General features: G+C 37.1%; 1 protein-coding gene across 1 annotated transcript in view; it reads right to left on the bottom strand.

Moving 5' to 3' along the window:
• Positions 1 to 26,768, bottom strand: part of dip2ca (disco-interacting protein 2 homolog Ca) — a 146,738-nt gene that overhangs the window by 5,709 nt on the left and 114,261 nt on the right. The window contains 23 exon segments of the mRNA XM_016540291.1: positions 4,531 to 4,701; positions 6,451 to 6,619; positions 7,909 to 8,039; positions 8,683 to 8,792; positions 8,872 to 8,983; positions 9,099 to 9,220; positions 9,770 to 9,893; positions 10,886 to 10,966; positions 13,019 to 13,128; positions 13,252 to 13,453; positions 13,917 to 14,031; positions 14,436 to 14,644; positions 15,701 to 15,837; positions 16,024 to 16,163; positions 17,626 to 17,740; positions 19,267 to 19,386; positions 20,027 to 20,120; positions 20,210 to 20,274; positions 20,388 to 20,490; positions 21,842 to 21,951; positions 22,963 to 23,086; positions 24,689 to 24,799; positions 25,327 to 25,418. Of these exon segments, the coding sequence (XP_016395777.1) occupies positions 4,531 to 4,701; positions 6,451 to 6,619; positions 7,909 to 8,039; positions 8,683 to 8,792; positions 8,872 to 8,983; positions 9,099 to 9,220; positions 9,770 to 9,893; positions 10,886 to 10,966; positions 13,019 to 13,128; positions 13,252 to 13,453; positions 13,917 to 14,031; positions 14,436 to 14,644; positions 15,701 to 15,837; positions 16,024 to 16,163; positions 17,626 to 17,740; positions 19,267 to 19,386; positions 20,027 to 20,120; positions 20,210 to 20,274; positions 20,388 to 20,490; positions 21,842 to 21,951; positions 22,963 to 23,086; positions 24,689 to 24,799; positions 25,327 to 25,418 (2,867 nt within the window).

Raw genomic sequence — 26,768 nt, 5'->3', positions numbered from 1 at the left:
TCATGAAGCCATTAAGCAGGAGATACACGCCAATACAGTTTATACTGCACAGAGAACTAGCAATGCGTGATTTCTCTAAGGGAGGGGTAGAACTGGTCAATTTCCTGAGTCAACCCACTTTAGCTGTTAACTAGTTAGTAGCAGAGCCTAGAGATCACAGACTGAAAATGATGAAAAAGATAAGGAGTTTGAGGAGAGAAAAAAAAAGGCGAGACAAGCAGCAAACTGAGACAGAAACAACCTAAAATTTAAACCATCACCCTGAAAGGCACACAGTTATAAATGATGCCTTGAACGGAGGCGTTTTAGAGAGCAGAGCGAAAAATAGGAATCGTTTATGAAGCCGAGATGACAAATGTGTGGGTGTTTGTGAAGCAGAGAAAAAGACGGCCGCAGATGAAAGCCGACAGACCCTTCAAAGGTCTGAATGTTTGCTTGCGGTGAAAGCGCCCCAGTATTGCAGATCTTTTGCCACTGAGTGGACTGGAGAGCGTTTACCAAAACTTAGATCTGCTTTAAGGCTCTTTCAGACTTCCATCAGGGCTTCAATGCTTCTCTCAACACAAGCTTAATATGATGCTTTGACCTACACATGAAAAGTTCAGCAGATAGCATCATGGACGGCCAAATTTCAGGCTTTCCACCTTCATGTTATAGACTCACAAGTTTGTCTTCTGAACCACTAGATGGCACAAAAACTGTCCGCAGCACTTCTAAACATCCGTGGTTCACTATGCACCTAGAAAATTTGGCTGGTCTGACAGCAACGTTGAAGAGGTGATCTAATATTTGATGTTTTATAAAATGTTAAAATGAGAATTGTTGAAACTGTTGCAAATGAGAATAAAGTTGCCAAATATATTTGGGGACAAAGGTCTGGTTAATGATTTATAACTGAAGAATGTGTAAAAGTACAGTATTTGGGGAAAAAGCACCCAATTGCAGGGGCTAAAGGCACAATAATTGACATGATAATAAATATCTGGCTGATTTTTTCATTTGCTGACATGACATGGTTAGAATTAAATGGTCAATATAATTTAAGTTAGAGATAATCACCAAATTTATAATGAAACCATCATATTTAAAACTGATATTAATAATATAAAATAAAATGTATTGTTTCTGTAAAGCCATATTCAATTATTGAGGTCTCTTTCAAGAACTCTAGAGAGAATGTAATTATTTTTTAAATTACATTTTTCTTTATTTTTAAAATGATCTAATTTACTGACAGTCTATTTATTGCAATAAAGTAAAGTGAATTATTTTATTTAAAAAATAAACAGAATATGGTACAATATTTCTTGAAGTGGTTGTATTGAGTTAAGCATTATGCAAAACATATGACTTTAACTGAAGTATTTGTATCAATACTGGGGGACTTCTGTGCTGAGTTTGGGGTAAAATGCCCCCCTTGCCACCTCATACGATTTTATTTCTTTTTCCACAAAATGTGTTAATCAATGTTCAAAAAAAGAGATTTTTTTGTGTTTAGTGCTTTTTTCTTTTAAACAAATTAGTATTCATATTAATATTTAAATGTATTAATAATTATTAAACAAACAAAACCAATTACATGCGTGTCTTTTTTGGTCATAAATCACTTTAAGAATGTCTTAATACTGCTTTGACGATATATCGTACAGCTTGGTATACAGGATCAGTCTCTCTTCCATTTGGATTTTCCTTATGTCAGGTGAACGGTCCAGTAATCATTGGTGACGCTTTGCAAGGTCAGCAGCAAACAAGACAAGACCGACTGTCTGAGTCTGAGCATGTCACGTTACAGCATTTGAACTGCGCATTGCTCCTTAGAGTTTGCTGCATTTGAGGACCGACGACATGAGTCATGTGAAATGGCCTTTATGGAACAATACAACTGAGAAATGATAATGGCTGAAATAATAATAATAATAATGAAATACAAACAACTGCTGCCTTTGAGTACAAGCTACAAATGAATGCAATTATTTTTCATGACTGATCATTACTGAATTTGCAATGACTGTTCATGATGAGGCACTCAGACGCCCCGACTCCATCTGAACTAAACAATATCTAGAATAGAGTACTGCAGAGATGATGTATTTTGATAGACCAACACAGAAGTTAGCATCACCCTGGTTCCCTTGACAAGAACCCAGTAGGATTTTTCCATTGGATTTTGGATTATTGCCGAAAATAAGCTCTGTCACCAACAAACGTTTGATTCTTACATGTCTTGTTCAGTCTTTCAGTCTTTATTTAAATATTTTCGTAAATGTTGAATTAGAATAGTTTGAAAGAGTGCAAATTTCACCTATTTGCTAAAGCACTTGTTTGGTGTGAAGATGTTTAATGTCCCAGACAACCTTGGTAGTTCCATTTAGCCACTTGTTAGCAATTGCTTTTTTCAAGTAAAAGGTTTTAAAAAGGGGTTTCTTGTCGCAGAATAAAATTTGGGTTTGTGTGACCTAATTTCAGGCCTTTAACCAAAAACCTACTCAAAAACCCATTGACTTTGGGACGATGGAATTGGAAGTGCTAAAAATGATTGTTTCCAGGTTTTGGCCTACAAAAACAAGTCATCCCTACAGCACTTTTATATGTAATTCCCAAACAAAACCAGGCCAGTAGAGGTCTCTCTGTGTCTGAAGCACAACAATCGGCTCTGTCGACAAGACACGGTCCTTAGAGACGCATTTCAGATCACTGACTCACACAGTGCTGGAGTCTGTGATATTTCATGTGTAGGCACTCGTGTTCCGAACAAAGCCCCTTGTGTTTGTGATGTCACGGCAAAACAATGTGGCGGACGAGGGAGGGGAAGCACGATTCCACCTAATGGCCGTGATTTATAGAGCTTTACGCTACAGGAACCCTACTAATGACTGCAGATGCACAATAACGTGCAACTCTTAACCCAGGTAAGTCCAGGTGAGCGGCAATCTCACTCGAGGAGGGTTGGATCTCACCGCTCTGAGATAAGATCAAACCGAGGGCATCTTTCCTGTTCAAAACTGAGCCCAGGAAAGCAGCCCATTAGGTCAGTAATTAGTCTGATAAATTAGTCACACTGATTGGGACGGATCCGGCCATTCACTTCCACTACATTAGCAAAAGCCACACACCGCAAGGATCAAGAGCCCAGCAGCCGAGGGGTAAAAAAAAAAAGCTAAAGTCGGACCCCATTCCACACCCAGTGCCAGATCGAGCGGGGAGCGTTTGGACTTCCCTACCTGATCCGCAAGCTTCCCGAGCCTGTGGGGCTACAACAGCCAGTGAGCAGATGAGAGACAGGGAGAGAGTGAGGAAAAGAGGAATACGGGGTGAAGATTTATGGATGTGACAAAGAAAAGGAATAAATATGAAATACAAAAGAAGGAAATGAGAAGCATGTGGGACAAAAGAACAAAAAAACAACATGCAGACTGTCAAAATAAGAAGTGAAGATCTGAAGATATTATTGGTCAGTATTATTTTTCCTTATAAGTAAATATAATATTCACAAAGTTATACATGTACACATTTTATTTTTTAAATATAATAATTTCCCATTATTTTTCTTAGCAGCTGATGTCACCAAAGCTGTTATTATTGTATTAGATTATATAATATTTTATAATTATATATTATATAATAATATTGTAAGATTTCGTTCATTTCGACTTTAGTTGAACGCAAAGCTTCTCATTTTTGTCTGTGAGGTTGTTTAGACTATTTTATGATTTAATGGTCATTAGACTCCTAGGTGTAAAATAATTCATACTGTATCTCTAGTATGTAACCATAGAAACATCTGTAGTATGACTGAGTGGTGTGCTGCTTTTTGCCTGGTAACAAAAATTCTTCATGAACGCAGGTGGGTGGAAGTTATAACTGCTCTTATTCCAAAACAAACTCTCCCAGAGTGCACATCAGAGTTTTGTGTTACCATAGGAAGGTTTATTTTGTGAAAATGGCCATCTGACTGTACATTATCCCACTTAATGCATAGATACTTGGCAAATTAATAAATAAAAGGGCATGAAATGCTAATTATAGTTTAATTTATTATATTTTATACACTACCGTTCAAAGGTTTGGGCTAGTAAGTTTTTTCTTTAATGTTTTTAATGAAGTCTCTTTTGCTCACCAAGGCTGCATTTATTTGATCAAAAATACAGTAAAAACAGCAATACTGTATGTATATATGAATAATATACCAGCCTTATATCATCAACTGGCCACTCTACTCAGCAGCAGCTTTGGAAAACCCCATATCAGTTGACAAGTACTATTTTTGACGTGTTCTACATATATGTTTACTTCAGTGGTGACCTAATTTTACCTCTACAACCTCAGGATATCCAATAATGCTGCGCTACTCTCACTCGGAACGCAAACTAAAGGCACAGTGAAATACTCTCGGCAAAGTCTGAACACTAATCCCGGCTGCAGTCGGCTTGCTAAAACAAGGCTGGGATTGGAATTACGGCCCAATCTCAGCCTCGTGTTTTCTGGTCAGCACCAGATTAACTGCTGACACGGCACTCAAACATAACTAACCTGCAGGCAGATGGCCAGGTTCACTCTACATCCGAAGGAAGTGCTGACGGCTCGTGGGTGCAGGCCCAGGTCTTTAAAGAGCTTGGAGAAGGACTGGGTGAGGGCTATCCTGGGCCTTTCCTCAGCTACAACCACACACGTCCTTACGCGGGACAGGTCAAGTCCACGGGACTTAGGGACAGGACAGAGAAAGACAGAAAGAGAGCAAATGAGTCATCAAACTTGAAATTGTGTAACTAAAACAACTAGTGCCATTAAAAAAAGAAAGCAAGAAAGAAAAAAAAATTATATATATACACATACATACACAGTGGGTATAGAAAAGAATCACCCCCAAACATGTCAGAAAAAAAAAACCTTAATCACTGAGTTGGAAAAAGGACCCCCCAGACATCGTCTGATGCCAATTTGGTTGACATCGCCCAACCCTAATATATATATATATATTTATTTATTTATTTATTTAGTCATAATATATATGAATAGTAATAATAATATATATTAATTAATTAAATATAAATTACATTTTAAATATATTTAATATTAATGTATTTTATTTTTAAATGTAATAATTTTTAACGATTCATTCCCACCAGCTGATGTCACCAAGGCATTTTATTACTATAATAGATTATATTAATATAATTATATTCAAAATCATAATCATACCAAAAATGCCAAATATAAATAAACAATATATCAATATAAAAAATATAACAATGTAGAATATGGATTGAATGTACACATCAGGACTGGACTGGATTGCGGATATTATGCTACTATGATATTACTGGTTGATTTTATTTTCCCAGCCCATGCAGAGTTGTTGATACCAGCTAATAAGAATAATTTATTTAAAATTATAATTTATATATTATTTATAAATATATTATATTTTAATTAATTGTTTATTATTATAATTAATATGTAATATATCATTTTAAATATAACATTTAAATGTAAATATTAATATATTTAAATAATTTCAAATATGTTTTCATATTAAAATATTCTAATTGTACATTTAATAATTATTTATTAATGATTCTTTCTTATCAGCTGATGTCATCAAGGCTGTTATTATTATAATACATTACATAATATGAATATAATTATAATCATAACCATAAGTCAGAAATATAATATAATATAAGTTTAAGTTTATTATTGTCATTGTACAAAAGTGCAACGAAAATTCTGCTGTGCAGTACCTGAATACTTTCATACACACACCCATACTCATAAAATAAATAATTAAAAATAAATAAATGATTAAAACAACACAGTGTATCAATAATTAAAAGGAAATGCTCATGTGGCAGCAGAGAGAAAGTGCTTGTTCAGTTCGATTATTGGGATTATAATATTATTATATAATATAATAATATTTTTCTTTAGAATAGCATGCACTAAAAGTAAATAGGGTCAGTTTATACATTATATATTTATTATAATGTTTTTCTTTAAGCTTCATTTAAAGAAGAGCTGAAGGAGTTGGAAAGACAAAGGCTGGGTAAAAGAAAACATTTTCACAGTTCTACCTCATTATACCAAAAAATGTCTCTCATTTTTCCTCCTCATTGATTGTTGTGATGTTAATAAACTGTACTCGGCTCCAGACTGCAGTTAGTAACTATGGCAATCTCATTGACTAAATCAGAGTAAATAAAACAAGATTTTACAAGACAGACTCGCCAGGAGGCACGGACGCCTTTCCTTCACTAACTCAGAACAGACGTTAATTACACACAGTCACACCTCCTGAACACAGAACACAGAACACTCACACACGCAAGACCACCAACAATCACCTTCTGACACTGCTGCAAATATAACATGAAATCTAATGAAAAATGGCTTCAGAGCTTCCTCAAGAAGGAAAGGAAGCCAATGATTGACACTTTAGAGAGAATCTGGTACCTTGAGAGATTCTGTCTGCAGGCCCAAGCCCTTGGTGCAAAGCTCCATGACGGAGTACGAACAGAACGTGTCTCTGACCCGAAACTGACTGACAGCCATCAGCCACAGAGCGGGATTCACCTCCAGCTCGGACGGGGGAATCAAGATGGACTGATGCCCTGAATACACACTTTACCCAGTGGGAAGAGACAGAAGAAAAAAACAACGTTAGCACCACTCAACACAAGAGCAGAGGAACCTACCCACCCTGACAAATAAGACACACTGGGAGAACAACACATCAGTCAAGCGAGACAGGAGCTGAGCACACGCTTTTACGCTAGAGGAGACACAGCACAGCATAAAAACACACACTTGTGTGAACGCAGCACAAAACCAAGATTTTTCAAGGCAGCAGTCTATTGAGAAACTGGTTCAATACTTGTGCGGCTCGCTTGCCTGCAGAGCGTTTCAGCCATCAGTGTTTCACTGATGCGACTAAATAACAGGGAAATATAAAATACTCCAAAGATGAATTGTAACTTTGTGACTGAATTGTTAACATATCTGAACAAAAAAAAAAAAAAGAAATAGTCCAGGTTCAAAATAACAGCATCTGTGGCATGCTGTTGTTTACCACATTTTGAACTGTTCCTCAGTTTCTATTACACTCATCATTACAGTAACTGACTCATAATTAAGTTTAAAAGAAAAAAAATTACTTTTAGTTTTGAGAAAGCACTATTCATTCTTCTGGGCAAAAATCTGTTTTATTTAAGTTACAAGAGGTAACAACTGCATATAACTTTAGACAGCCAAGATTAGTAAGTGATTAAAACTTCATGTATATAAAGTATACATGAATAAGTCTTATGCTCAAAGTATAGGTTGACAGCTTACAGGTTGAAAGATATTTAACAAAGGAATATTAAAATAGAAGAAAAAAAAACGGAATAAGTGGAAACTCGAATTAGATACAATATCCCATGTTTTATTTTCTTATTTTTTTAGTTCTATTTTATTCTCTGAATTTGTTTTTACTGTTTATATTATACTATATTTGTTTTTCTGTAAAGCACTTAAGTAAAGGTTCTCCAAAAATATATAATTCTAAAAATAATTAGTTTATTTAAATTCAAAATTATGTATATTTTAACATTTATTTCGTGCAATGGCTTGCCCCACAGACTTCCATTCTAACTGTAAATACAATTATTGCTTGTTTTTACAAACTGAGGGATGGAAATAATTTTCTTAGGAAATAGAGCTAAACTTCTATTGAACTCTGAACATTCCTTAAAAAAAAGACAAATCAACAATATTGCAGACACAGCGTGAACGAGTTCATAAAGATCCACTGTTTCATGTAAAAATTTTGTTGAACATGTTTTTCCATGCTGTAAATTCAGACTTGGTGTGACCAGGCCTTTAACCTGCTCTATTAGAATGATTGTGATTGCGTCAGGCGGCGTCTCTCACCTGCAGAGGCACCAGAGGACAAAGCCGAGGCCACAGTACGGATCCAGGCAGATGGCCACCTCACGAGAAGGATACAACTCACACTGGAGCTTTATAGAGCGGCAAAAGGCACTGGTGGCTGTGTGGGACATCTGAGAAGACATAAAAAATATAACAAATTAAAATACATATATAATTAATACAGTTAACTAAAACCATAAAAAAACATTTTTGTTACTTAGACTGAATAAAATGTTAACTGAATAAAATATTTGTTTTATATTTCAGCTTATTGCCAAGGCAATGATGTATAATGTATAATAAATATAAAAACATATAAACAATAAAAATGCATTTAATAACTAAATGTCAAACAATTGTGCTTTATTTTATTCATAATAAGACTCTGAGGACTAATGAGTTATTTTGTGGGCTGCTATGTGGAAATATAGCAAATATAAGTGTATGGGGTTGAACAGGACTTCTGAGGCACTGAACAGATCAGTTCCTGGTCAAAAGAACAGAAGAACTACATAATACTGGGTGGTCTCTGCAAACACTCGTGGCTCCTATGACATAATAGCGGCTGCCTGCTCAAAACCTGGTTTTCATCTCTAAACAATAAAAGAAGAAAAGTTCCTCTGTGCATATGACACCTGATCTCACCAGCGGCTAACTGAGAGGGTTTTATGCCTGTGAGATGAGTTTCCAAATGTTTTCTTCCTGTTTTTTGTGTTGGGGAAATAAAGAGCAGGAGTTTCTTATTACACACAACAGGGGATGATTAATATTCACCTTTACTCCTGCAAGCATCCCAGTAGTGGAGACGCTGAAATCCAAGTAAGCCAGTGTGTCTGGATTGGAGGGTTTGTAGAGCTGAGGGGGCTTCTTCTTTGGCAGATCATCTGGAAAACATGTTAGATATTACATGAATGTTCATTTAGACATTTTTAAGAAGCCACCTGACCTTTGACCCACTCTCACCTGTGTCCAGAACAGGAGGCCACGTCCTGACGTCCACTGCGGCAGACGCCTCCTTTGACTTCAGGAGCTTGGAAATGACCTGTGAGGTCATCACACAGGCCGATCGGCTCACCTGAACACAAATTCATACATCAGCGGACACAAAATAATGTTCTTTTTAGCAACATCATACGACCCCTTTAACATATCATAAACTATATAGGGAAGGATTTGAGGACAACACCCACTTCTACAATCATTTTCACAGTGGGCAGGGTGGTGGCGATGTTCTGCGGGTGTGGTGGTCGCACTGTAATTGGTACACAGCCGGCATACAGGCATCCGTAAAAGGCAGCAATCAAATCGATACCTGTAAATTAAAAACGCATATAGATATATGAGTAGATTTTAACATTTTATCCTAATTTAGTGGTCTCAAATTATCAACTAAGATCATTTCAATGGGTCTCTCATGTATCAAGTGTATTTAAAGGGATAGTTGAACAGTTGACAGTACTCATTGACTTCCATAGTATGGAAAAAAATACTATGGAAGTCAATGGCTACCGTCAACTGTTACCAACATTCTTCAAAATATCTTCTTTTGTGTTAAACAGAAGAAAGACACTCATACAGGTTTGGAACAACTTAAGGGTGAGTGTAAATGACAGAATTTAAATTTTTGGGTGAACTATCCCTTTAAATCATTTCTGACCATTATATCCAAGTCAGATTGTGATGTGTCTGGTGGTCCTATCTGAATATAATCTTAGGGACATCTTTACTGCACTAAACTGTTCAACTGTTCACCTGATGCCACATAATTTTAGACCCCTGGTTTAAATGAGTATAATAGTATGAATATAGTTGGACTTATCACAGATTTAAAGTTGTAGATTTGTAGCTGATGGTGTCGTACCAGGCGGGTACACCAGCGCAACATGATCACCATCCTGCAGGTGGCCTCGCTCCATCAACATGGTTGCTATCTTCTCCGCCCGCTTATGCAACTGAAGACAGGTCAGTGAGCTCAGGACTGCTCCCTACGTTCACACACATACACAAATGTGTCAGTTTCCTCACAGTTCTCAGTTCAGAATTAGTTATCACAACTTTTCTATGGAGGGCATGTGGTGTTCAAAATAGCCTGCGATGATAAATGGCCACATATTTAAAAAACGTATCCCTAGAAAAACCAGGGTAACATCATTTATGAAACCAATTCCTGCTCCCTAGAGGGGGGAAACGGTGCAGAAACAAAGACATTTTTTGTAGACTTTTGCCAAGCACAGGACCACACTTGAAAACAAGGTTAATGTTTAGCTTACACTTTCTTAACCCAGAATGCTAGTGGTATTCTTTAATTATAAGTAGTTTTCTTTAATAATAATAATAAAAAAAATCTAATATATACTTAAAAAATTCAATATATATATTTTTTTATTAAATAGATATATTTTATATTGTAGAATATATTTCATAAATGAATTTTAAAATTATGTATTAATACTATTTAAAATATATTTAAAAATGTTATCTGTGTATACATATGCTGTTATTTTGAACTTATTTATCAAAGAATCCTGAAAAAAAAATGTTTTTGTTTCCACAAAAATCTTAAGCGCAACTGCATTCAATAATAAGAAATTTTTCTTGAGCACCAAATCAGCATATTAGAATGATTTTTGAAGGATCATGTGACACTGAAGACTGGAGTAATGATGCTGAAAATTCAGCTTTGCATCACAGAAATAAATTACATATTAAAATGTATTACAATAGAAAGTAGTTATTTTAAATTGTAATAATATTTCACAATATTACTGTTTTCACTTCAAATAAATACATATTTGGTGAGCAGTTTTCTTAAAAAAAACAAACTTACAGTTTACCTTTCTTTTGAACAGTAGTGTATGTGTATATATACATTTATATCTATCTATATATATACACCTATCTATCTATCTATCTATCTATCTATATCTATAAAGAATATATTTAAAAGAAAATATATAATATAAAATACACATCATACCCTTGAGCTGAGGAGGGTGAAGAGCACGTGATCTGGGGTGGTCTGGGCTCTCCACTGCAACACCTCAGACAGGAAGAGGAACTATGAATGGAAAAAGGAAGTCCGAGACGATTATTACAAAATCCAAGATATTTAAGTATTTAATGGGGATTATATAATATTCCCAAAGAGCCATATCATTATTCAGAAGTTGAATCAGAAAATGTTAATACACGGTTTGTTTTAATTGTTTGCATATGAGTAAGTGGGTGTTAAACAAGCCTGATTTAATATATTGTTTTACCAAATGCAATATTAAAAAAGGTAACATGACATTTAAAGAGTAACTGTTAAACACAGGATGCTTTTCTTTGCAATTAGTAAGACCTGTTAAAGTCATTAGCAAGTGGCGCTGGTGTTCTCTGAAGGTTGGAAGTGAATGCAGTCATGTGTTACCTCATCTCCTAGAGTTATTCTCACATCGGATCGCATTCCTGCTCTTAAAAGAATGAAATAAAACCATTTCCATTCACTCAACGGGCCTGATTTTCATAGGCATGAATGGATGGAAGCAACGGAAAAAAAAACAACACCACAAGCTTGGGGGTGTAAAAATGGAAAATAGTCATGTACAGCTGTTTCTCTGAGCGGCGCAGATGGCGGAGGTAACATTTGTTGGTGTCAGACAGCGCATACCCATGCAGGGCTGGAAGGGTGTGAAGGAATGAGAGAAAGAGAGAGGATGAGGAAGGCATGCAAGAGGCAGCAGTTAACAACTGTTGCGGCACTGTGTGTGTGTGTGTGCATTTTAGGGTCTGTGCACGTTTGTTCGAATGTGTGTGAGCATATATGGTTTGTGTGTGATGCCGACAGCTGTGTGTGTGTTAAGGTTACGGTTTTGTGCACAGCAGACATGCTGACGGAATAATGGCTGCCATCTTTCAGCCTGAGGGCAGCGTAATGGATTGTATTTGCGTTGAGGTGGTTGACTGACAGCACAGCAAAACCAAAGACATCAACTCAACACAAACAGCACAAAAAACAACCCAACCAGGCCTCCCAAACAGAGCCCAGCGTGCAATCATTATTCTAATGGAGTGCTTTACATTTTCCGTAAAAAATTGTAAGCAGCAAAAAAGGAACGTTTTAGAAGCACAAAATTGTCAAGTTCTGGTTCGGTGACAATGTTTTAACAGTTTCCCAGAATGCTCTCTGTAGGGGTCGGGTATGAAATGATCCTGGCTGAGAGCAAGAGGTCTGACAAGCTGTCAGGGGTCAGTTCCTCTACCACAAATCCAGTTGGGACAATTACTGCGTGCCACACAGTGTCCAAAATGAACACTCGGCGGGTGCCAAATGTGTGCAATAAGTTGGCCGGTAACTTTTATAAGGGACTGCAACATATTTAAGTCGAACTGTAAGATTGATTATCTGACTCTCGCTGATGTGTTCAAATCCACACCAACAACTAAAGGAAAACCATCTGTTGTGACTCACCCATCGTCAAGTAACTTGGAAAATGTACTATCAGAGGTTTAATTAAGAGGCCTAAAGTTATCCATGTGGCAATATATGTGGAACATTCCTAACATTAAGCCACCAAAATGAAAACACAGGGAAGAAAATCCCAATCTGGCTACACGTTTTTATGACAGGTGCAGGAGAATGAATCATCTCATATTTTATGCTGAAAAAAATGACTAACGGAAAACAACAACTATAAAAAAAAAGCAAGAAAAAAGAAAATTCCAGTCTCTTTATAAAAAGTATTTAAAAGAAATATGATGTATTTATGTGTGTACAGTGTTTAAACTATAACTATATATTTATTTAAAAAAATGCAAAATATAAAATATAATTTCTTAACTTGTAAATACTCTCATTCACTGGCACTTTTTCTCAGTTTTGGACCCGGGTGCTACATCTCCTCTGAGAGCTATTATAAAACACCCCAAGGCAGATTATATCTCTCAGAACCAGTTATTCAAATGTACTGAAACACTGGCTTTAAACACAAATATGTGCTTATTTTTGTGTCTATTCTTGGCTGGATGGGACTCCGTTTGCTGGAGGTAAGGAATGAATGAATGAGAGGGAAGGAAAAATGAATGATGGATGAAAATCGAGGCCCCATGTTACCACACACACACACACCTTTCTTGCCTGATCATTGTCTTCGATCTGGCCCAGATCTCTGCCGCTGGCCTGAGCGATTCTCTTCCCCGAGACCAGGTTTCCCACCATCACAGAGGCGGGTCCAATCTCTGCAGGAGCGAGCACAGGAAGACCATCACAAACAAACAAACAAACAGACAACACCACAAACACAGCATTTCTGACGGTTCTAATTTTGTACGACATCTGAGGTGACCTTGCTGCAGACAGACCTGGCTGTTTCTGTCTGGGTTTGGGCAGGTTGGTGACGCAGGTGTGAGGGCACATTAGGACGTTACAGGGATGTAGGGAGCCTTCCAAAAACAGCTGCTTGGTCTCCGACAGGTGGATCCCTCCCAGAGGAGTCTTGGGAAGGGTGTTAGCGGGCACCAAAGCCAAACAAAACACCCCGACGTTGTGGATGCTGTCTATCGCCTGCAGAAAGAGACGTATTGGATTGTCAGGTGAGGTTTAAAAATAGAGTTCGTAAGGAGCTGAGAAGAGGCTGCCAACTGAGATCTGATGCAGCCGCTGACCTTTACCGATGCCTCAGGGAGAACCAAATTACCAAACTGGAATTCAGGAAGTGGAAGGAAAAAATACCATATTTGCAAGATTAATGACCTACAACAAAAGAGTGGAATGGAACTGTCTGGGTGTGTGGAAATGAAGGCCAGCCTGTGCGCCTGAGTGCGTCTTGTTATTTTTGCATGCCGGTAAAGACTTGTAAAGTGCTGACAGAAAGTACGCAGGTCAGCAGTAGCATGATCTGTAATTCAGTTTGGATGGTGACTGGGGTTATGCAGTGATTAAGGTGACTCCCATCAGACTGGATGGGAAGAGCGAGTCGCCACTGCCCGAATCGATCAGCAAGGGTGGTTATAAAAAGGACAAATACCTGCAGCACACGGCTCATCCACTGGAAGCTGTCCTCCTCTGTGGAGTCCGGCCGCTGCTCGGCTACAACCACAATTCTCTCGTCATGCAGGACAGTCACGGAAAATACCGCTATCCTGAAGATAGAGATACATAATGGACATTTAGACCCTGAAAAAATTTTATGTCTATATAATATTTTTTGAAGTTATAATTTATTTAGTTTGAGTTATTTTAGTACTTCAATTTAAACTAAACAAAAAAGGCAAAATGTTGCCTTGGAAACTAGTATGTAAAGGTCTAAGAAAGCTGATAAACAAAACCCGAGGTAATTTCACAGAAGCAACTAAAACAGAACAACTCCACCACAACACAGAGGGCACACGCTGTCACTCCTGCCGCCTCAGCAGGTGTTGAATCCATTTAATTTGCACTCTGCATGTCCACAGCAAACAAGCTCATGTGCTATATATATCACCCATTCTTTGATGACGAAGAAGAATACGCTCTGTTTGTTTGGTTGTTTTTGTTGTGTTCTCACCTGCCCCTGTACACAAACTTCATGGGCTCCACTGCCAGCGCTGTTGCGACGATATCGTCAGCGTTGTGTCTCCGTCCGCTCACCACCATCAGCCCATCCATCTTTCCAGAGACAAATGCCAGCCCACCCGGGCCTATGAAGCCCAGCAGCCCTGTCCGAGTGAAGGGGTACTCGCTGATAGGAGCCCCAGAACTGCTCATGGGGAAAACCTGACAGCAAAACAAAAGCCAAACTTTTAGATAAAACTATCCATTTGTAAATGTAAAACTGTATAAAAATGTGGAAATTCCCTCTAGAATCTTGGCTATGGAGTTACTTCTCACCCATTGAACATTACGGTGAAATGTTCACTGATTGGTTGAAAATGTAAATTTTAAATTTAGATTAAACTTTTAGAATTAAAGTATTGTAGCTCAACAGATTTACACTTCGTTAATGACAGAAATCTAGAAAAGTTACCTAAAAATACCCAAGATTTGCTGTACGCCACTGGCCTAGATGATTTGGCATTATTTTATTCAGAGGCTTGTGAAAAATTGTAATTATTTGGCTACCAAACAATTAATGTCTGAACATTTTTTGACAGCTAAATAGTTTTGGAGGGTGAATACTTTTGTGTCATTTAGTCATATTTATGGCAGTCTATTTCCACCTTTGTGAGGAAAGTCTCACAATTGCGACTTTTTATCTCACAACTGCAAATTCATATCTGACAACTGCGACAATTGCAATTTAATCTCTCACAACTTCAACTTTGTTTCTTATAATTGCAAGAAATGCAACTTTATATCTCACGATTGCGATGTTTTATCACAAAATTGCAACTTCATATCACACAAGTCGCAATTACAACTTAATATCTCAAAATTGCGATTTTATTTCTCATTGAAATAAACAATTGCAACTGTTTCTCATAATTGTGAAATTTTATCCCACAAATGCAACTTGCTATCTTACAATTGGGACTTCATATCTCATAGTATGACTTTATATCTCACATTTGTGATTTAATTTTTTATTAATTTCTTAAACGTAATCTCACAATCAACTGTTTTACTTTTTTTACCTTAGGAGAAAACAGGCTTCAGATATCAGACTCTGTGTGAACTAGCCTTGAGAAAATGCTATTTTATTATTTCAGAGCAATTTAACAAACAAGCCAAGGAAAAGACTTTAGCATCTGTTCGAGCAGAGGTCTGGGGATTCTGGGTAGGAGAATCCGCCTAACTACAGCCAAATCGATCTTGCTCTGATAGGACACAAACCTCAAAGGTGTTTTTTGTCATGCCCGAGAGCCCATAATATGACATTCCCGTGGCGATGGAACACACACACAGCTCTCCGATCTCATCTGTTCGGCACAGCTGAGGAACTCCCTCTGGTTTGACCACACACATCAGAGCTGCACATACACAACATCAATAAACACATTATGCACTTTATGAAGCAATAAATACAGCACGCAGAGAGAGGCGTACACATTACACAATGCTCTCCTTTGATGGCTTTAACACTAAATGTACAAGATTATGTACAAAGCCACATTTTAGACTTTCTCAGAACCATTCATGCATGTACATATGTGCACCTCCTGGCATCACGGTGCCCACATCCTGTACGGTGAGTACGGAGAGACGCTCCTCTGAGTCCACTCTGATGACACCGTGGCTCAGACCCTGCATAGACAGCACTCCTCGACCCGGTGGCTGGTTACTGTCATCCGTAGGCCTAAAATGTGAAATAAAATGCCAGATTAGAGCAATATATTTAATTATTTCACAGTGACTCTAATGCTATGTAAACCTGAATAAGAAGTTGATTGGTCCAACTATTTCTGATGAAGAAGATGTTGATTGGTTCAACTAGTTCTGATGGACAGCACTAAGCCCCACCCACAAATAATGTCCTCTAAAAGACACCCGTTTGAGCTAACAGAGATGTCTGGCAAGGTACAGCAGGCTTCATTTGAGCAAAATACATAAAACAGAGTGTGCCGATGAAGTATGCTGGAAATAATAGCTCCGTTCCAAAACTAGTTTGCTGCCTTGCTGTCTGCACACTGCATAGGGAGCTGCCTTTTAAGGAAGATTACAAGAAACTGATGTGAAACTCACAGTTGGTTCCAAAAGTATTTGACTGACCATTTTATTTTTTATATTTAGCAGTATATAATAAAAGTATATTTATAGCTGACCATTCCTGCACAGCATACTGGGTGATTGCACAATGTAAAAAATTTTTTGCTAAAAATTAAGTATCTTAAAAGGAGGAATAATGTTTTTTTTCTAGCAGCCTTTGTGTCGGGTGTGTACATACTGTTTGACAAATTTGTCAAATTGTTTGACTGTTTTAAAATGCTGTCTAAGTAGGCAGCTCATTAAGTTTTGGAACAGAGCAGAAGTGCAAAAAATGTTGGACCATCTATAGCTGAAGAACTAATGAGGAAGGAAATTATTACCAGAGCGAGAAATATTCTGTGAACCACATAGGCCAAAGCAAATGTGTGCGAAGGGTGAAAAATGAGGTTACGTTTAGTTTGCGTGGTAAATCCACAAATGACGATGACGCCACTTCTTTGATGACAGAAACAGCGGAATTACGTATCGTCAGTCACCTCTGAATAAACTTTTCCCCTCTGACTTCACTAGACAGTGATGTTTTCATCTGTGACACCAGGCTCTTTTATTAGCTTTCAATTCATTTCACCTTTTGTTCAAATTCATACAAGCTGTTCTCATCCTCAAATTTGTTGTGAGAGAGAGAAAGCCTGTAAAAAAACGTCCAGAGATGGAGTTAATCCTGTGGAATGAAAACCATATGCTCTGTATTCTGTCACAAGTTTGATTCGGTCACAAAGCAAAGATGGCAGGACTATTCAGGGCTGTAATTATGGAGGCAGCCTAAAAAAACATTATTTTCTTGTAAATGGTTGGAAAATTGCATCGAAGACATACACAGACTTCGGTAAAGCTCTCTCGATGAACCATCAACTTCAATCTGTCTGTCTGACCAACAGAAAAATGGTTTGTGTCCATATTTCTGTCATTTTTCCCATTTTTGGGGGGGGATTATGAAACTCATTAAAGAGGGACGTAAGATCTACAAGTTCTGAATGGAAAAGTGAGAGTTTATGAATATGAGCTGAAGTTTCAGGGTGAGTGAATGGTCAATGTGTCAGCACTCCTCCCACCTCCTGATGGCCACGGTAAGGGCTTCAGCTGAGCTGGCACACGGACAGATGACCTCTGGTCGCAGACCTTTACTCTGGAAGACATTGAGGAACGCGTCACACGATGAGATGGACCCTGCAGAGAATGAGAGAGAGAACATGACGTGCTATAATGTGACGCCTGTCTTATATGACATTTAAAACAGTTCTCACCTTTAGACGCATTCTAACACTGTAGGGTACAATGGGAATAGACACGCCCCTTATTGCTGATTGGCTACAAGTTTGTTTTGCGATTCGGCCCGAATCAGTTTTCTAAAGTGTTTTAGAAAAATCACTTACTCTGCCTTTAAAGCGACAGTTAACTAAAAAAAAAACTTGTTTTTTCAAGTTTAGGCTTTCTTGCACCAAAGAGTTTTTCATGACCAGCCTTAGAATTAAATAGACTGTTTTTACTACTATACCTTTAAGATTTCTATATGTAAATGACTTCTGTTGTGATTGTTCACACTTTAGTCCATCATGATATGCCAAATAACAGAATATATTTGAATATACAGTATAAATCTGGGTATTCATGCTCTAATGTCATATTTCACTATAAAAACAAAAGAAAAATTGGAAATTATAAAATCATAAAGAAAATCAAGCCTATTTATATGACAATTAAATGTGCTGCATTGTGATGTTGATTTTATTAAATTAAAAACTATTTTATTTAAAACTATCATTATTGTGATAAATACATAAATTAAAGAAATAAAAATTTTCATTGCCATTACAGTAATGCTAAATTCAACAAATACTACTAAAAGCTTTAATTTAAATGATTTAAATTATATTATATTTTTTTATATTATTTATTATGCATTGCAGTAATGAGATTTTTCAGTAAGCTACTGACAAATAAAATATTATATATTTTCTTCAAACTACATATATTTTTTTTAATTTTTTCTTCTCAAAGTTTCATTTTTTCTTCTTCTAAAGTATTTTCCTTTTGGGTTGAAAATTGAGTTTTTCTGAGATTCACCCAAATGTTCTTGGACTAGAAAGAGATCCTTGCATTATAAATGTTCAGCTACACAGCACATCACCTCATCTCAAAAGACCAAGAGAAATCCTGTTTCCCCTCATATGACCCCTTAAAACAGTTTTGCTTCCTGAATATTCCATCAGAAACACATTCACTGTATCTTACTGGCATTTACATTGGCATTTGGATGAAATAGGCGGCAGAAGGAATGTTTTGTCCTTCAGTGTGTCCATTTGTGTATTATGTATCTGTATACGTAAGGAAATGGCTTCTGGGCATCATCTATCCTGACTCATCTCTTCTGTAAGTTATAATCCCAGAGGCCATATCTGAGTGTATACATTTATATTACACACTTATGAATGATGCTTTTAGCTTGTTTGCCAGGTTGCTGGGTGTGTAACTAGCTGCTTAACCCCCTACTTGTTTCCTGTCAGAGGAATATTTTAAGAAACACAGGTGATGTATATCGAAATATCGGAAATGTGTTTAAAAATCATATCACCGTTATTGAAAAAAATTATATCGCGATACATATTGATATTGAATTATTGTCCAGCCCTAGGTGTGAAATGAAAGGGGAAGATGGAAGGGAAAGGAAGAGTTAAAACACTAGCTGAACTCACATGGGTTGGATCCGTCGGCCACCACCAGCATGCGCAGGGAGCTCAGGTTGATGTCTCTCTGATCTCGGTGAGCGACCAGAGCCCAGTGCATATCCCTGGACTTGACACAAGCTACTTTAGCTACACACAAAGACACAGAACCATAAATATCATAAGAACGGCCATATTGGACACATATAAAATCAGTATCAAATGACACCGTCACTTACATATGACGAATTCATGAAACATGAGCAGAACAAATTTCTGAGTAAATCTTTCATGAAGCTATCATGATGTAAGGGGTCCCATGAGGATTGACAAATGATACAGAAATTTGTCCTGTTTATGTTTCATGAAAACTGAACAGTAAGACTAAGACTCGAAGTTTATTCACATCAAGTTCAAATTTTGGGCACAAAAATTTTTTTATTTAAAGTTTATTTCAAAACAAAATGCATACACATGAATTTCTTCACATAAAGTAGAAAATATTGTATTATTTGCTATTGCTATTTTTTTTATTTTTATATATTATTAAATATATTTTGTTATATATTATTTGTTTATGATTTAGTTTCATGACATTTAGTGATACAGGTAAACATGTGGTGAGAAAAACTGCTCAAGAATACTACATACTTTTGTGTGAAAAAAATTATTTGGCAATATTATATATTTTAGTACTGTTTAAACTTATCTGACTTGGTGTAAATAGCTTTAGTGCCAAAAAATTGGATTTAGTGTAAATGGGGTGAAAAAACCCCACTGACTGACAGACCTTTGTATTGACACACTTTCTGGATCCAGGACAGAGGGTTGACCTTCATCAGCGAGTACGGGATGCTGATTACATGCATCATGTTCATGACACTCTGGGGAAATAGGAAGTGACATATTAACACCCTGAATGTGAAACATATGATCTTATGTTCACATAATTTTTTTTAGAAGCATGACTTACAGTTAAAATGCCGTGCCACAAACCCACATCTTTTTTAAAATCCAATACATTCACTATGATTTCAGCTGAAAGACAAAGAGAAGACATATTTACTACATGATTGTCTGAGAAGGGAGATTTAAGGACAATGGACTGACCTAGAGGTATAATGTGGTGTGTGTGTGTGTGTTGGACTCACCCTCTGTGTATCCACAAGACTGCGTTAGGGCCTGGCAGTGTGTAAGAAGTGCGATCCGTGTCACCGTCACACCCAAAACACTCCCATCTTTACAGGTCTTATACTGGAAATCAATAAACACAAGAGAGTCATAAATGTTGATCATTAACACAAATATTAACGCATCAAATCCCTTAACAAACACGCTTTGCATGGCCGCTAACACACTACTGTAAGGATGCATGTCAAAAAGACTGCCGATGTCCAGGTCATATTTAACCTTAAAATAAAAATGAGAAATAATATTTTGCATAAAGAAATAAGGCTTATTTTTTGGATTATTAAATAGTTTGAAATTTTACCAACAATTTTCATTACCATAATGCTTCCAGACATTTAACTTTTGAGATCTTTATTCTCATTAGATTGTCATTATTCTAATACATTATTTAATTACAGTAGTAAAATGTTTGTTTTTATTCAAATCAGCATAAATTAGCGGGAGTACAACAAAAACTACTACTACTTGCATTTTTTTTTCACTGTTAATAATATTTTTTTTTATTATTATAAATAATCAAAAAATAGCTTTGATAATTGGGGAAATTTTCTTTTTTTTTTTTTTTACTTTTAATATGAATATATATTTTTTTCATATTACCAATACAAAAATGAGCTTTTTTTGCTTTCCAATAATGGTAATATGTTGGAAAATGTGCTTTATTGAATAATGTTTCTTATTACTTTTAATAAGAATACTTTTTTCATACTCCATAATTAAAAATGAGCTTTTATGAGCGTTATAGTAATGAGAATGAGATTTGAGAGGAAAATGTGCATTATGTCATGAAGATAAATGTTAACAATGCCAATGGTCCTAAAAAGGGCTTTATTTTCTTTACATAGATACATAGAATATAAATTCTTATTTTTTTCTTTTGCTTTTAGGCGTGATATATTTTCTTCTGGACATGTTCTTCATGCTGTACAGAAAAAGCATACAGTAGAACGGAAAGCAAACATTGGCCCAACACTGGACATCTGACACCCGGCTACTTTGCACAGACTCTCAGATTTCTGGGATCTGGTGAGGAACATTGAGACAGCTCACTCAAAACTGGTTCAATAACATGAGACCAGCCCCACTCCATCAACCAGCATCTCCTACACGAGTCCCGATTCACAATTAAACAAACATTAATCATTTATCATCCATTATCCAGTGACTCTCTAATGGAGGCAGCTGTGCCCGGCATGCTGATAGGAAATATTGATTTCTGGGGCTCGAGACATAGAATATCTACCAATCAGATATCATAAAACAATTAAAGTGGCTGGTGGTGGGTGCAGCATATGGAAAAACAAACCCAGACTGATGGCTTCCATTTCGGGAGAATCTTTGTATGTACAGCCAGTAAAATGATTTGAATAACCTGATATTTCCATAACGGTCATAATTCCATGGGTTAGCTTACCTCTATGTAGGCGGTGTCGTTATTTGCATCTTTTATATGAGGGAACCAATCACGTGGCGGCTTGGACAGGTGTTTGGATTCCGTGACGAACCATAGCAGCTTCGGCCATCCTGATGAGTGGGTGGGACCCAACAGAGAGAAAACATGAATATTCATACCATTCTATTAATATTCATGCAGCTTGATGAGTCAACCATGACTATCATTATCATTATTAGTGGTGATTATCATTCAAAAGAATGATAGTGAGTGATTAGGGTGACTGGCTAAATGATGGCTATGTGCTTTGGGATGGGAGTAAGTCCGTCTTTTCTCCGTCTCGGGCTAAATGACTATCCTCTCGGGACTACTTAATCATTACAACAATATCAGACTCATTACCTCTACATTTTCTATTTATACCCTCTCTCGTCTTACTGTGGCCCAGACAGGGCAAAAAACGCTGACTGCTAGCAGTCTGGCTTAGATAACATCACACGCATGATACGGCCCATCATGCTCCTGATTTTCGCTCGCTGCCCCACACAGACTCTCACTATTTTAGTAATATTTTAAAATGAAATTTATTCCTGTGATGCAAAGCTGAATTTTTAGCTTCATTACTCTCAGTGCCACGTGATCCTTCAGAAATAATTCGCAATTTGCCGATTTGGTAATCCACAAACATTTCTTATTACTATCAATGTTGAAAACAGTTGTGCTGCTTAATATGTTTGTGGAAAGAAACAATTCCTTGATGAATAGAAAGTTTAAAAAGTATTTATTTGAAACAGAAATCTTTTGTAACATCATAAATGTCTTTTTGATCAATTTAATGTATCCTTGCTGAATAAAAGTATTAATTTCTTTAAAAAAAAAAATTTTTTTTAACTTCCCGATCCCAAAGTTTTAAACGTTAGTGTACAAAGACTCTAATCTGAATGGCTGCTAAATGGGATGTTACAACAACACAAACTGTGATTGGTTGTTTACATGTCAATCAGATGGTCTCTTCCTGTCTAAGTGAGCGGTTCTTAGCCATTTTAAGTTGTAAAATGGACTAGGCTTTATTCTGAAAATCACAAGTCTGTCTATGTGACACTACACATCACTTATATGAAGTTGTGTATAAACAGACTGACCTTTGAACTGTGGTATTTCACCAGTGGGTCCTTTTGGAAGGCCTTTGTGGCAGGCGTCACTGGTCAGAGCTACAGTAACCCCACAACTGCCCAGGAGAAAGCCGATCTGTTGACTTCCTGCATCCTAGTACACACACACACACAGAAATAGGCTAAGACCAGCTAACATCCATCATCAGTACAGCAGCAAAATACACTGCAGGGGAGGTGACGGCCTACTTATTACAGACAGCACAGAAATTATGTTTACCTGTAATACTGCGGTGTGCTTGAATATCTCTTTTATTTTTGATGGAGGAGTTTTAAAATCACCTCCACCTGACAAATGTCCATGTCACCTTTTTTACATAGTAAAATATCAAAAATATACAAAAAATACCTAGCAAAAGAATGCACCATGGTTTTTGGACATGACCTTACAAAATGCATTGTGACTATGGCAATACCATGGTACAGGTTTGTTATCAGATACAAACACTATGGTACTTTGAAATATACCATGGTACTTAAAGTTAAAAAACTATGGTAAAACCCAGAGTACCCTTAAAAAAGTACCACAGCACTACCAAGTTTTTTTGTTAACATAATACTACCATTGCTTTTTGGATGCATTTGGAGTATGATTTCAGGATTATGTTTTCAGTACCAAGATATATATTAAAGTACCATGGTACTACTAAGTCTGGTACTATGGTAATATCTTAAGTACCTTGAAGTATCATGTAAATACCATTTAGTACTATGGTATATTTCAAAGTACCATGATATTATCACGTTCTTTAACTGAAATGTATGATCTATGGTATGTACATGGTACTCCATCTCCATATATATATCAAACTACCATGATATTACCATGTTTTCTACACATGTAGCATGGTACTGTCATGATATTCTACAAAGTACCTATAAATACCATGCAAATACCATGTGAATATGGTAATCATTAAGTATCATTTATTGGTGATCCTCTAGCTCAAACAGTAAAGCATGACACAAGCCATGCCAAAGTCATGGGTTAAATTCCCAGGGAATGCATGGTAAGAGGCTCTATTTAAAAGTGGCTGCCAAATACATAAACGTAAATGTGAATTTACATCTAAGTATCATTGGACACAATCACTGCACCACAGTTCTTGCACAGTACTTTTCTGTAAGACTTATGCTGTGCTATAAGTCAAAAATGCAGAAAAACACATAGCTACTTTTGCACTGGACAGAAGTTTATTGGTTTCCGAAGTGCAATGCATGCAGAGGAAGCCAGAGAGTGTTCTGCCAGTTTCCAGGTCCTTTCCTGGAATTTTTGGACAGACGAGGGATCAGACTGACTCTTGCCAAAGCTGCTCTCCTCCTTTACTTCGACCACTAAAATTCAAACATACGTATCTGAGGCAATACTTCAGCCTCAATGGGTCCACGTGGATACATTCACCCTGACATTCCGAAAAGATAACGGATCTCAAAAATAGACAGCAGACCAGAGAACGAGACACTACATTATTTACAAGGCCAAGTTTCCAGAAGGCCTTTGTAACACTTTACCATTAAACATGAATAATATATAAATATTAATATTTTGCACTGTAAAGACTGTCAAGGTTGGCACTCGACAATGTGAGTCCATGCTGGGAAGAAGGATTGTGGGTAGGCGTTATGGTGTCAAAAATCGAGACGTGAAGGCTTGAAAACGTGACAGTCATTCATGGTGGTATATTTAGAATCTCACCTTTCGGGTAAGTGGCACTTCGATGGGTACGGGCACCACCTCTGCCAGCAGGCAGCCATAAAAGGCGACCATAAAGGCAGCGGGATCGTTGTTGGGGAACACAAGAGCCACCTGCTCATGAAGTGATAAGAGAGGAAAGGTGTCAGACTTCAAACACAAGCGTATGCTAATCTGACAGGGACATGCTTTAAAACCGAGGCATGCGGCAGGAAACGCCACTCTGTCATTAAAAAAATGTTCTGGGTTCAAAACAAGTTATGCTCTATGTTCAGCATCTGCAGCATGCTGGCGATCACCACAGACAATCATTTTGACTTGTCCCTTAGAATGAAAAACAGACAAAATTGCACATACTGCATGGAAGTATCTGGGGCAAAGCATTCCGAAGGGTTTCAATGCAGAAACACGCAGAGTTTTGTGTCATTTTGTTGATACAAGTGCTTTAATTAATTGTTTCATAAAAAAATGTTATTTGAGTTATTAAAGAGATAGTCCACCGTTCCAAACCTGCATGCATTTCTTAACCAAAAAGTTTTCTCAGTGGTAATCGACAGCATGTAGAGGTTTAATAGTATTGAACGTTCCACTAATGAGGTGCTTTACTGAGGTGGTCTGGTAAGAAGTTCTGTCACACTCACCCGGTCTCCTGGTCGGACCATAGGTTCCTGCTTGGTGCCCAGTTTGTGGAGGATGTTGTACGCTACTTTGATGCTCCGAGACCAAAGCTTGCCTGTGCAAAAGAAGTACATGCTAAATAACTGTACTTAAGGGGTCAGTTCACCAAAAGTACCCTGCAGTTATCAAATCTCATTTGTGTCCCAGTGCATTCAAATATCATTAAAAAGTTTGGGGGGCGGAAAGATTTTTTAAAAAAGGTTTTTGAAAGACGTCTCTTTTGCTCATCAAGGCAGAATTTATTTGACCAAAAATACAGCAAAAACGGTATTTGTTTTTTATTAAAATTAAAATATCAAAATATCAAAAACGGTTTTCTATTTTAACATTTTAAAATGTAATTTATTCCTGTGATGGCAAAGCTGAATTTTCAGCATCATTACTCCAGTCTTCAGTGTCATGTGATCCTTTATCATTCTAATATGCCGATTTGGTGCTCAAGAAACATTTCTTCTTATTATCAATGTTGAAAACAGTTGTGCTGCTTAATATTTTTGCAGAAACTATGATGAACTGATTCATTCAAAAGAACACACATTACATCATAACATTATAAATACACTGCATCCTTGCTGAAAAAAAGAATACATTTCTTTCAAGAAGAAAAAAAAATCGAACTGACTGCAAACATTCTGAACGGCAGTGCAAGTTGCACCAAGTTTGACGTGAATACGAAACGCTATTGGTTGTTGTGTCTCAAAGCCAAACCAAAGATCTGCCAGTTTGTATATGTGGAAGTGCAAATGAGATTTGAGACAGAGAGGAAGATTTTCAGTGAATAATTAATTCAGCTCCCTTTTGTTCCTCACACAAAGCTATCATGACTTCAGAAGACTTTAATATAGGCATGAGTCATATGGAGCACTTTTATGGTGCATGAGAAAACTCTAAGATACTCTACATTTAGAAAACTGTAAGTAGGAAAAAGTGAACAGATTCCACAGAATGAAAGGCAAGCGAAGGACAAACATGGATTGGGACCAAATGACCAAATTACTCGAAGTTTAAGCATCTGGATGAGTCACACACAGGGTGTTTCAGCAGTTTATCACCTCTGTCCTGCTGAATTTTTGACCTGCCATTATCAGGATTTAACTCATGGCTATGAAATCCCACTGAAAGCAAAACGGTGCGCGAGATAGCGATCTCGCTCCGTGCCTGCATTCTGTGGAAAGTTAATTACTCTTTTGATTTGGGTGAGGTTTTTAATGAGCTGAGGAGGGTGATAGTCTCTGGTGGGTTCTGGGGAGGGGTTTGTATGCCACACAAACAGCCATTGCCATTCATTTTCTGGCTCACACTGTAAACCGAGGCAGTGGAGGTTGTCTGTTGGTTGGAGCTTTGAGCGTCTTGATGAGTCAACTGTATGTGTGTGTGTGTGTGTGTGTGTGTGTGTGTGTGTGTG

The sequence above is a fragment of the Sinocyclocheilus rhinocerous genome, unplaced genomic scaffold (assembly GCF_001515625.1).
Source record: "Sinocyclocheilus rhinocerous isolate Xijiao unplaced genomic scaffold, SAMN03320098_v1.1 scaffold278, whole genome shotgun sequence".
NCBI classification, from domain to species: Eukaryota; Metazoa; Chordata; class Actinopteri; order Cypriniformes; family Cyprinidae; genus Sinocyclocheilus; species Sinocyclocheilus rhinocerous.
This window is presented reverse-complemented; position numbering and strand designations above follow the sequence as displayed.